The sequence below is a fragment of the Amblyomma americanum genome, chromosome 9 (assembly GCF_052857255.1).
Source record: "Amblyomma americanum isolate KBUSLIRL-KWMA chromosome 9, ASM5285725v1, whole genome shotgun sequence".
NCBI lineage: Eukaryota > Metazoa > Arthropoda > Arachnida > Ixodida > Ixodidae > Amblyomma > Amblyomma americanum.
Window position 1 is genome coordinate 17590457 of NC_135505.1, and position 13233 is coordinate 17603689.

Below are 13233 nucleotides of genomic sequence, written 5' to 3' on the forward strand. Positions count from 1 at the left end.
TTGTTGGTTAGTTTCTTTTTCCTTTTACTCTTTTCTTTTTCCTTCATCCGCAAGCGGGCACCTATAATTGCGCTGGTGGGAACTACATACAATTTAAACGCTATGAAATTATCCGTCGTGAAATTACTTCACACAGCGCCGCTGCTCTCTCGACGGTGTCGGAACATGCATCGTAAGTATAGCGAAAACGAAGTAAGGAAACGTTAGGCCCGTTTCACATGCATGCGATTTTCGCCTGCGACACTGCGAATTCTGTCGGTATGCGACTGGGGAGGGCCGTCGGTCTAGTCGCAGACGGCTTGCGATCGAGTTCCGTCCGGTTGGAATTCAGTCGCAGCGTCGGTGTGTTCGCTCTGCGACTGACCATTGGGGAGCGCCGAGACTGCGTGCGACGTGCGGTCACGTGGGTACTGTTACCGCGGTGGAAGCAAAAGTGTTTATTCTAATCAAAACATACAGAATAATGCCTTGCATCTAAAAATATGCTGGTCATAAAATCATCAACACATTCTGTGTGATGTTTCTGTCGCGTTTAATAATGGGTTGTCTAAGCAAACATCAAGGAACCTTGCCTATTTCTCTGACCGAATTCGTTGTGTCGGTGTCGCATATGAAAGCAGTGACCGAAAATCGCACTGCGGCTTCACCGACTACACCGGATATTTTCGGTCCAGTCGCAGCATGTGAAACGGGCCTTAGACGGGATGGATGCAAAACTGGAAGGCCATGACTCGCTCTGCGCGCTTTCGACAAGCTCAGGCTCACCCATTTTGGACTCCAGTGGTGGCAGCCGCACGAAGGGAATGAAGCCGAGGTCATGAGCCAGGAACTGGCCGAACGCCACGGACAGGTGAGTCACGCGTTCGTCGACGTCGCGGACCCGGCCGGTGCCATCGTGCACCAGGAGGGATACCAGCCGAGCACTGGGCAAGGCACGCCCGCTGCGAGCACTCCTCGGTGACGAGACGCCTGCGGGAAGAGCACGGGGTAGCTTACAGCGAGTGCAGGCCGGTTCCTACTGCCCTCTTTTGTCGCAACGGCAGGGTGTTCTTGGGTGTTCTGCAGAGATCCCAAAACATCTCTTCTCACAGCAGGACAGTATGGCGAGCTCCAAACCGTGCACAAGAAAGGGTGCTAGTAAAATAACACACAGTAAGTGCCTGCTTGTCACAGAACTTTGTTTGCAGAGAGAAGAAATAAAGGTGAACATGAATGCCTTAATATCGCCAGTTGCTAAAAGCATCCAGTTTTTTTTTTTTAAATTTCACTTCTATAGGCGGCAGAAGAACGTAGCCTTCTAGTTCGTGTATTTGTGCTTTTTACAGTGACCTCAGCCGCTGACTTTCTTTGGCCCCGCGTAACCTGCAGCATGGAATTGCTTTCGCTGTCATCGGCCTGTCAGATCAATGGACGCATGAAGATTATCCGTACGGCTTCACCGGAATTCTCCGCCCCTCAGCGTTTTCGACCTAATCCCCTGAAAGCGACCTTTTCGGCTGGTGTTGTCCCACAGCACCTTGCAGTCTGACAGCGATGGAGGCGTCAGACGGACGTGATCAGATTCCTCTTGTATGTCTACTTTTTGCAGGTTGGAGACTGTTGTAGCGCCTTGCGAGCAGCGCTCCCTTACCATTTTTTTCCTCTCTTTGCTGCAAATCCGCTGCCGGCGTATTCTTACCCTTTTGCTGTTGAGTTGTCGGACTTAGTTCTGAGAGTGACTATTTCATTATGCCCGCTGACGCTGAAGAAGTGTGCTTGGCCTGCAAAGAAGGGCTCCCAGTAACCAGGTTCCTGAAGTACACGGGGTGTGCTCATGATTACCACATGCGTTCTGGCGTGACCAAGGCGATGAAGAAAGATTAGCTAAAAGAGTTGTAGAAGTGTCCTACTTGTACTACTGCAAGACTGCTTGGAGGTGCCGCTACCAAGCCTGGAGCTTGATCTTCAAATCGCTCTTGCCAAGAGCGTCATTTCCCCTGTCACAGAAGGTTGACAACATTGAATCTTCTACTTCCACGATGTTTTCTAAATGCAAGCAATCTCAACAACAGAATGACCACGCTCGAGCAGAGATCTAGCGCCCCCGACGCCATCGCTGCTCAGGTGCAAAGCAAAATAGACCAAGTGTTTCCCCCCCCCCCCCACATAAATAAAATTCAACCCACTCGTCTCAAGAAAAGTGAATGATGACAGAAAACCACAAGGAAATTAGAGTGTGGCAGTAGAATTGTAGAGGATATCAATCCAAGCGAAGCAATCTGCAACTCCACATTCGATCTCTCTCAGACACAGAAGTCCCCGATTTCATCGCACTACATTAAACTCAAGCTCCTCTCAAATTAGTCAACTACACTTTCTACACGCCAATGAACAAACTCACACAAAATGTAGCAACCCTAGTTTACACAGCATAAACCACTACAGATCACCCCATAGAGGTTGAAGACATAGATCGTCACCTAATAGAGCTCCTTCCAAAAACTAGAATAGCACTAGCCCATACATACTCAACACATACAGCAGCCCGGAAAGCCCCCTTCTCGCAGCCATATGCAATGCGCTCCATATCAGCGCTAAACGGCCGCTTATAGTGCTTGGTGGCTTCAATGCCAGACACGTCAGCTGGGGGTACAAAATCAACTGCAGGAAAGGAGCACAGCTCTGGACACTAATTCAGAACGAGGGACTCACCTTCGTCAATAATCCGCAACAACATACACGCATCGGTAACAGCGTGCAACACAACACCACTCCCGATCTCTCACTCACAAAGAATATCACAAAATGTCAGTGGTCGAACCCGCAGACCTCCCTAGGCAGCGACCACTACATAATTGAAACCTCACTTTCGCTAAACTCACTCGCCCCCTTCATGAAAAGAAGCTGCAGATCACAGACTGGGAGTAGTTTCGGAACCTCCGGAAAGACGCCCCCATCCAAATCAAACACCTTGTCATGTTGGCGGCAGAACTTAAAAAAGACGTCGCTACAGCGACATCTCAGATCCCGAGCAATTGCGAATCGGAAGCTGTCGACAGTAGACTCCTTCACATGGCCTCACTCCGGCCTCACTCCGGCTTCCTCACTCCGGCCTGCAAAAACTATGGCTTCGTAACAAAACAACTGATCACTCACGTTAAGGATATCAGGCTTGATCAAGGAAATAGAGACCCACGCGGCACAACTAACCTGCATGAAGGGCAACCTGGGCCTAAGAGACACATGGAAATTTCTACGCTGCCTCTTAGAACCCCAGAACACGAACTGCACCCAACAGCGTAATGTAACGCGCCTCATTTACAGAATAGGTATGAATGATGATTTCCTGATCCAGAATCTCAAAAACAGGTGCCTCATAGCCACTCCCAAATTACCCCTCCCTTCCTAGTTGGGCGCAGAAAACCCTGAGCTCGACGCGGACATAACAACCTGGGAGGTTAGAGCGTCAATGTTCGAACTTCGCACCACGTCTGTGCCTGGAGAAGATAGGATCACAAACAATACGATTCGACATTTGGACGAGAACTCCAAGCCCTAACAGAACTTTTCAACAAGCGCTCCAACAAGTGGGTCCTTCCGAGTGGACCCACGTGAGGGTCAATTTCATCCCTAAGCCCGGAAAACCGCTGGGCCTGTTAAACCTCAGGCCAACATCCCTCGCCTCATGCTTGGGAAAGCTATATGAGCTCGTAAACCTAAACAGACTGCAAAAATTACATGTAAACAAAAGAGCTCTTTTTCCACACAATTCCGAGATTTCGAAGTCATATATTAACACAAGACGTAATGCTTCAAATCTCAGAAGAAATACTACATCCCAGACATTGCAAACGAACACGAGGTCTGCTAGCCTTAGATCTCACTAAGGCGTTTGACAATGTCCAACACACAGCCATAATGGACGCCTTATCCATTCTAGGAGTCGGGACTCGAACACATACCTACACAGCAGCTTTCCTACGAGACCGCACAGCGGAAATCAAACTAGGCCCTATACAGTCCCCCTCCTTCCCTCCGGGCAGCAGAGGCACACCCCAGGGGTCAGTCTTATCACCCCTACTCTTGAACATCACTCTCATCTCCATGACTCGCAAGCTAGAACGCATCCCAAACGTCTCCCACTCCTTCTATGCACACGACATTGTCTTATGGACCCTATGGCAATGTTGGGACCATGGAAAAAACCCTTCACGCAGGTTCGGACGCGGTAGTGGAGTGCGCAGCCTCTATAGGCCTCGCGTGCTCCTCTCCTAAGTCTGAACTCTTGCTACTCCACCCGATCCCGAACCGAAACATTAAAGAAAACCCCTCCATATACGTTGAGGTCAATGGTCTGCCAGTGCCAGAGGTTGAAAAGATACGCATCCAAGGCATGTTCTTACAAAACAATAGACGCAAAACTGAGACCATCTCCAAACTCACAATCACGGCATTCAAACCATCCGACTGATTAGAAGAATAGCCATCAAGCACCGAGGCATGCGTGAACATGACCTGAGGCGGCTGGTGCAGGCTTTCGTTACTAGTCGGATGGTTTACTCCCTTCCCTACCTCTATCTCACAAGGGTGGAACAGGAGAAGGTAGATGCAATAATAAGACAGACATACAACTCCGCCCTAAATCTCCCACAACGAACTCCTACCACTCATGTCCTACGCATGGGAGTACATAATACACTACAAGAACTAACTGAAGCTCATCGCATGGCTCAGATTGACAGACTCTCCTCAACAAATACAGGCAGACACATTCTCGCCTCTCTGAAGGTTCAGCCTACAGGTCAACCCCCCAACAAAACTCACGCCATCCCAACATACATCAAGGAAAGACTCATAGTTCACCCTCTGCCCAAAAATGTGCACCCAGTTCACAACCAGGCCAGACGCGAAGCTCGTGCCAAGGCTTTACATAAAGTTCATGCAAACGACAAAGACGCGGTCTACGTGGACGCGGCATAGCACATCCACAATTTGGCCTACGCCATCACTGTAGCATCGCATGACCTCAAACACATAGCCTCGTGCTGGGTAAAGCCTACAACCTCACTTGAAGCCGAAGAAGCAGCCATTGCGCTTGCCATTTCCTCCTCCGCTGCCATACCCAGTCTGTGTGACTCTAAAACAGCAATCACGAATTTTTCACGGGGACAGCTTCATTCTGTCACCTGAAAAATTCTCAATTTTTGCTCCACAGAACCTTGACCAGCTCAAATAGTTTGGATGCCAGCCTACGCAGGCAACCCCGGCAACGAAGTGGCCCACTCTCTTGCTCGAGCGTACGTCGACCGAGCAGGGCACACCGTAAACGGGAGTAGCGCTATGGATCGGCTCGTCACCTATCACGAAATAACCCCCCATTGCAGGGAGCAAAGTCTCGTCTATCTCCCACCACACATATCCGTCTCGAAAGAACAAAAAAAAATCCCTGGAGACAGCTCCAGGCTCGCACATTCCCTTCACCGGGTTTGTTACCCCTTATCCACCCAAGCCAATACAGACCAGAATGCTCTCTTTGCGGGCCTCCGAGAGCCAACTTTGACCACATTTTATATCTAAGCCGATAATTCCAACCACCATCTCGCTGGAACCTCGCGGACAAAGAGGGTTGGGAGATGGCGGTCTCCAGCTCCGAACCGGCCTCACATTGGCGGCTGGTAGAGTTGGCTGGACAGGTCGCCGCACGTCATGGACTGTTGGCCACCACCCGGGATCAAGAGCCAGATCAACACTAGGCAGTAACTCACCCATAAGGCTAATCAATAAAGCTTTCCCCTGCTTTCTAAAAGAAATCGCATTCTCACAGTCAGAATGATGTAAGGCGAGGATCGTAAACAACTCATTAAACGACTTGAAGAAATTGAAAGGACGAGCAATATCCCAGATAAAGTTCTGACCTTAAGGCAACTTCATTGGTTCCCTAAACCAGACAATGAGGACTCATTCAGTAAGGGGAATAAGTTGCTAAGGTGATTAGAGTGCCGAAACTGATCGCTACTCGTATAGGGGCACTGCACAGGTTTCCGACGAAGCAAGACAAGGAGGAGGGTGTTATCATCCGTTTTTTTATCAGTCAGAGCGATATAACTGGCCTTTCAAAAGAAAATTCTCGCGGGGAACAATTAATCTCTGTTCATGGTCGAGAAGTTCTCAAATGCAACCAGGAAGCTACTCCTGAAACCAAACACTGGGAAAATAAATTAGCTATAAGTGCGCGGAGTGTAGAAATGACAAGGTTTTGCTTCGTGAGGTATGGATGCTCTGACCGTGTGATCAAAAAACTGGACGACCCTGAAGTTGATTCTATGACTCAAACAATAGAATCAACTTCGAGAAACCAACATCCTCGGAACCCAAACAAATTACCACAGGCCATAGAATCAGTGTCGAAGAAACCAGCATCCTCGCAACCGAAAGAAATAACCACAAAAGGCTCCTTCTCGAATTCTGGCCCATCCAAACCACCCCGAACAACATCAACTGCACAAAAGGAAACCTGGCCCAAGTATATGCCCAGAGACTTCGTTCTTCAACTCAACGAAGAAAAGTCGCCATTGACCGCCTCCCCACCGTGCCATGACGTGACTCACAGCCTTAACCCCCAACCTTTCCACACCCTCCCCTACGCCTTTCGCATCACAGCTTTCGTTCCTTTAGCACTCTCCTCCCCTCCATACTTAAAACGCTAGCTACTGCCCTCAGTCGCCCTGATGATGGAGCCGAGCATGCTTCGAAACATTTGGCTGATATTAAAGATTTGGTTGGAGACGTGCAGTTTATTATAATATCTAACAGAGCTGATTGGGTTCATTTACCGGCCTGAAAGCCATACTGTCGTGGAGAGATTAGACGTTTAGCCTGTAAGAAGTTATTTATTCGCCTGATGAGTACACGCTCAGCTAATTTTGAAAACAGAGGCAATACCGAAGGAGGAGGAAAATTGTTCGAGTCATTTTTGTTGCCCCCCTTGAATAGCACGGCAACACGCACAACTTTGAACGTACGTCAGTGATAGAACTCTTAACTAAAGCGGACTTGCCACCATTAATGCAAAGAAACCGTGTGTAATAACTAAAATTCCTCTTTCAAATTATTAACGGCCACTATATGACAGATCTCCCGAGAATAATTTCTTTTCCATCTTGTTACGCCGCTAGGCAAAGAAACAGCCGCACAGTAACGCCATTTACCACGCGTAATACCATTTTAAGTATACTTTCTTTCCACAAACAGTAATTTAACGCAATCTACTAACCAATGACCAAGTTTGAAAATCATCTATGTCGACATTTCTTTCATGTATTGTTTAAAAATGTTGGAAGTCTGCTTATTTTTCAAAACTTTTAAGCTGCGTTATTTTAATTTGTTCTTTTGTTCATTGCCTCTGTTATTACGTTATATTTACTTATCTGTAATCCACACTGCTAAAATTCCCAGTGGGGATGACAGTATAGGCAGAATAAATCTGGCTAACAATGAAATGTTATAAGTGCAGGCACATGTATGCATGCAGCGCGTGTCAGAAGTAAAGCCAGAGTGATACTTTAGGGCTCAACTCGTAACTGTCTCGATTTTGTCTCACGTATTTGCTCAAACAACACACACACACGAAGACACACGCGCCCAACAGTATAAGCATCTATCCTCTCGTCCAATAGTGCCTTCAGGGCTTGCCTTGTATGTTTATTACTCACTAATATCGCCAGAAGTTGACGACTAGAATATATAACTGAAATTTTAAAATGACTGTTAGTGAGGGTGATGGTAAGGAAGGACCGACGATGTGAAGGCGAGGAAGGGCCGGCAAAGTTATTGAAGTTAGGATGAGGGTGAGGGAGATCCGGATAATGTTCCAAAATAAGGGTGAGGGAGGAAAAGTAAAAATGAAGGCCTTTGCCCACATCTGTGCATGACATTTCTTTTTTACGTTTTTTAATCGCTGTCCCTATTTGAATTTATATTTTGTCGTTTTCGTGTATCATTTTATGCCTTTTTTCTCGTTGTTTCTGTTAATCACCTTTTTTCTTTAGCAAATATCTATTTTTATTATTCGTTTTTGATTATGCTTCACTTTTTGTGGAGTTTATCTCCTTCTCTGTTCGCCCTACTTTATATTCCCTATTATGTATTTGTGTCACCTCTCTTGTAATACCCTCAAACTGAAGGCCCTTGAGGGTATCTGAATAAATAAATAGACTAAAACCGCGACAGTCTTCAGGTTTATCCTCGCTGCGTTGGAGGAGTGCAGGGAAACTCGGAGTGATGTCATTGTTGCCGATGTTTAAAATGTACGCTGCTTTCCTGTACATGCTGCCGTGCTACTTCCAATGCCGCTTGTTACGTTTCGCCTACGACGCGCGGTATAGCCGGCGCGGATGCAACGGACGCCGGGGCTTCGTTCAAAGTGGTGGTCATTTTGGCCCGTTCAGTGCTGCCGCAACGCCTCCCGCCAAGCGCGTCCAGGCAGGTTTCAATGCCACGTGTCTTCGTGGGTGCGTGTGTGTGTGTGCATGTTGGTGCCCACGCTTGTCAAAGCGCAGCAGCCGGGGAGAGGAGCTCCCCAACTGGGAGGCGAGGAGGTCTGACCGGCGCCGGCCCGGCGGACGCGCACGTCACGTCTGAACATGTCCGAGCGTCGCCGTATCGGGCGCCTCATCCCGAGCCGTTCCTTCTTGCCCTCGACTCCGAGGGTATAAAGGCAGCTGCCCCGGACGCCAAAGAGAGACCTCGATTTCTACCGTCGAGTAACGTGGTCGCCCTGACCGGCTGCTCTTTTGCGATGCTAGAATAAACAAGTTGTTCTGTTGGCAGTCGACTCATCCTTTGCCAGGACCTTCGGATGTTTCCAGCTGTGCCCCAGGCCGCCAGGCCAACGCTACCCAGGGGGCTTGCAACCCATTTGCAACAACTGGTTGCCAGCGGTGAGATCGCGACAACGGAGGCCAGCAGCGAAGATATGCGGTCAACTGTATGCTGAGCAGCACAACGACCATCCGGGAGCAGTGCAACGAGCCCTGTGTGATGACTGGTTGCCTGCAGCGGAACGACTGCGCTGAATTCTTGGCTGCGAGGTTTGGTGAGTGCGGGACTTTCTTCTTCTGAGTTTTGCCAGGCTTTTGTTAGTGTCAGAAACAGAGCTAGTAATTGTGGTTGTCGTTGCTGCCGGGTTAGTTTGCGGCAAGACAATAGTAGGCAGTAGAGAAAGCAGCATTCGGAGCAGCCATGGATTTGAAGTCGTTGCGCAAACCGAAATTGCTGGAGCTTGCAAGAGAGTTGGGTCTGGATGTCTCAGACAAACTCAGAAAACCAAAACTGCTAAGGGCTATTCTTGAGTTGGAGGCTGAGGATGACGAGCTGTCGGAATGTCTTGAGATCATTGAGGAGAGGGAGCAAAAAGAGAAAGACGAGCGCGAACGTAAAGAACAAAAAGATAAAGAGAAAGAAGAGCGCGACCGTAAAGAACAAAAAGAGAAAGACGAGCGCGAACGTAAAGAACAAAAAGAGAAAGAAGAGCGCGACCGTCAACACGCTTGGAAATGAAGCGTCTCGAGGTAGAGATGGAACGCGCTCGTAATGGAAGTCAGGCACACGGTGCAGGAGAACGGGTATCGTTCAAAATGACTGACCTGATGCGGCCGTTTAAGCTTGGAGAGGACATTGGTTTGTTCCTGGTTAACTTTGACGAACGTGCGAGAAGCAGGGGTTCTCTCGGGAAACGTGGCCACCGCGCTTGCTCACTTTGTTACCCGGCGAGGCGGCCGACGTAGTCGCTCGCTTCAAGAGAGAGGAGGCTGAGGATTTCGACCAAGTGAAATCGAGTCTGCTAAAAAAGTACAGGCTGTCAGCGGAGGCGTTCCGTCGGAAGTTTCGGGAAAATGAAAAACGCTTAAGCGAGTCATATACAGAGTTTGCCTACAGGCTTATGTCAAACATGCAGGAGTGGCTCAAAGAAGAAAAAGCGTTTGGTGACCACGAGAAAATTCTGCAGTGTTTCGGGCTGCAACAGCTTTATAGTCGGTTACCTGAGAACGTGCGGTACTGGGTCTTGGATAGGCCAGACGTTAGTACAGTGGCTAAAGCCGCCGAGCTAGCCGAGGAGTTTGTGACGCGTCGGGCTCGCGGAGCTAAGGACGGTCAAAAGGGTGAATTTGGCTCCAAGTCTGAGAGGCCGAAGTTCACACCCATGAGAGCAAGGGGGGACACACGTAGTGCGGATGCGAGTGAACGCAGTCCGACCGAACGTAAGGAGACGGCGGCAGCCGAAGCCGAACACAGAAAGCGGTTCGAGACGAGGCAAGCGCGCGTGTGTTATACGTGCCAGAAGCCGGGTCACTTTTCGGCGCAGTGTCCAGAAACAAAAACAAAAGTCGTGTTTTTGTCATTATGCAGCACTGACGAGAACATGAAGCTTCTCGAGCCTTACATGCGAGACTTCCTCGTGAACGGGAAAGAGTGCCGAGTGCTTCGTGATTCCGCAGTTACAATGGATGTAGTTCATCCCTCTTAAGTACAACCCGATATGTTCACGGGCGAGTGCGCATGGATCAAGCAAGCCGTGGAAGCTCATAGCGTGTGTCTGCCCGTAGCAAAAGTGCTTATTGAAGGACCTTTCGGAGCAATTGAGACGGAGGCCGCAGTGTCATCTATGCTGCCCCCCCCCCCCAGTACCCGTACCTATTTTCGAACAGGTCCGATCACCTCCTGCGCGAGAAGGGGCTTTTGTTTGGTGAGGCTAGCGTTCAGGCCTTAACCAGATCGAGAGTTCGGGAGCTCGCTGCAAAGGCGGTAGTTGCGGGGCCGACGTTGTCGAACAATGAGAAAGGGTCGGAGGCGCAGCAAGCTGATATTCAGAGCACGTCCGAACTGAATAAAATTGAGCCTGTAGCGTTGAAGGCACCAGGTACTGGAGAGGAAATGCCCGACACGGGAAAGTTAGAAGAGCTATCTGCAGATTTGCTCATCGCGCCTACGTCAGATGGACTTAATAGGTTGCTAAAAGTCAGCCGGTCGGCTTTGATAGCCGAGCAAAAAAAGGATGGCAGCCTAGAAAACATGCGCTGCAATGTCAAGGAAGGTATCGCCAAGAAAAATGCTCGTTTTGTGGAAAGAGGTGGGGTCCTGTACCGGAAGTATCTAGACCGCAGGGGAGTGGAGTTCGATCAGCTGATCGTGCCTCAGTGCTACCGTCAGGATCTGTTGCGCTTGTCGCATGGCGGTTCGTGGTCCGGACACTTAGGAGTTAAGAAGACTAAGGACCGTCTCTTGCAAGAGTACTATTGGCCAGGGTGTTTTCGTGACGCAGAACACTTTGTGAGGACATGTGACACCTGTCAGCGGGTTGGCAAACCAGGGGACAAATCGAGGGCACCGTTGAAGTTGGTACCTATCATTACGGAGCCTTTTAGACGGCTCGTTATGGATACAGTGGGACCTCTGCCGCTAACAGCCACGGGGTAGACACATTTTGACTGTGATCTGCCCAGCGACAAAGTTCCCTGAAGCAGTGCCGCTTAAAGAACTCAGCTCAGTTGAGATAGTCAATGCACTACTGTCCATATTTGCGCGAGTTGGTTTTCCTGCGGAAATCCAGTCAGATCAGGAAACAGTGTTTACTAGCGCCTTGACGACAGCCTTTCTCGAAAGGTGTGGGGTAAAGCTGTTACACAGCTCAGTGTACCACCCACAGTCGAATTCCGTTGAGAAGCTCCACTCCGTCATGAAGCGCGTGTTGAGAGCATTGTGTTTTGAGCAACAAAGTGATTGGGAGCTGTGTGTGCCTGGGGTGATGTTTGCATTAAGGACCGCGCCGCATGCGGCTACGGGGTTTTCGCCAGCTGAGCTGGTGTACGGTCGCTCGCTGCGGTCTCCGCTTCGCATGCTTCGAGACTCGTGGGAAGGCAGGGGCGACGACCCAGTCGTGGTCGGGTACGTGCTTAGTCTCCTCGAACGCTTAAGAAGGGCACAGGAGTTGTCAGGTGAAGCAATGGCAAAGGCCCAGCAGAGGGCCAAGGTTTATTATGATCGGACAGCCAGGGCCCGTCGTTTTGAGCTGGGCGATGAGGTAATGATATTGCGCACATCGCTATAAAACAAACTCGACGTGCAGTGGGAGGGCCCAGCACGGATTGTTCAAAAACTGTCGGATGTTAACTACGTGGTGAGTCTGCCAGGAAAACGGAAAGCACAGCAAGTTTACCACTGTAATCTGCTCAAACCCTATAGACAACGGGAAGCAGTGGTGTGTATGATGGTAAACGTTCCGAAGAGCTTCCGGTCGAGCTTCCGGGACTAGGCTCAGTGACGAACAGGGAAGACACCGATCAGGTCATTAGTGACTTACTCAGTAAAGCACCGCTGTCGCCTGAGCAGAAAACCGAACTACACCAACTCTTACAAGAGTTTCAAGGTCAGTTCTTTGAGAGGCCTGGTAGGACTTCTGTCCTTACTCATGAAATAGAACTTACCTCCCCAGAGCCAGTACGATCCAAGGCGTACCGGGTGTCACCCCGCCAGTGCGATATTATGGAGGCTGAGGTAAAGAAAATGCTACAGCTCGGTGTTATTGAGGCGGGTGAGAGTGATTATACCTCCCCTTTGATTTTAGTTGAGGTACCGGGCAAGGAACCTCGTCCTTGCGTCGACTTCCGCAGGCTTAATTCCATCACTAAGGATGAAATTTATCCGATCCCTGACATCGAGGAGTGCCTTGAGAAAGTTAGTAGCGCTCAGTTTATTTCCACCCTAGATCTTGTCAGGGGTTATTGGCAGGTACCACTTACAGAAGAGGCTAGTAGGTATGCAGCGTTCATTTCACCAATGGGAACATTCCGTCCTAAAGTTTTGAGTTTTGGTTTGAAGAACGCGCCATACTGCTTTTCAAGCCTCATGGACAAAGTGTTGCGGGGACAGGAAGAATTCGCTTTACCGTATTTAGACGACGTAGCGATATTCTCCGCATCCTGGTCTGAGCATATGGCACACTTGCGGGCAGTGCTAACCCGCCTGCGCGAAGCGGGCTTGACAGTCAAAGCTCCCAAGTGCCAATTAGCACAGGCCGAGGTTGTATACCTCGGTCACGTGATTGGACAGGGTCGTCGCCGCCCCTCTGAAATAAAGGTGGCCGCTGTGCGAGACTTCCCGCAACCGCGCACGAAGACCGATATTCGGTCGTTCTTAGGTGTCGCCGGCTACTATCAGAGGTACATCCCCAGGTACTCCGATATCGCGGCTCCCCTG

General features: G+C 49.6%; 1 protein-coding gene across 1 annotated transcript in view; it reads right to left on the reverse strand.

Moving 5' to 3' along the window:
- Positions 1-13233, reverse strand: part of LOC144103231 (salivary peroxidase/catechol oxidase-like) — a 473398-nt gene that overhangs the window by 329661 nt on the left and 130504 nt on the right. Inside the window, exon 5 of the mRNA XM_077636008.1 lies at positions 766-969. Coding sequence (XP_077492134.1) covers positions 766-969 — 204 coding nt within the window. The remainder of the gene's footprint in view (positions 1-765; positions 970-13233) is intronic.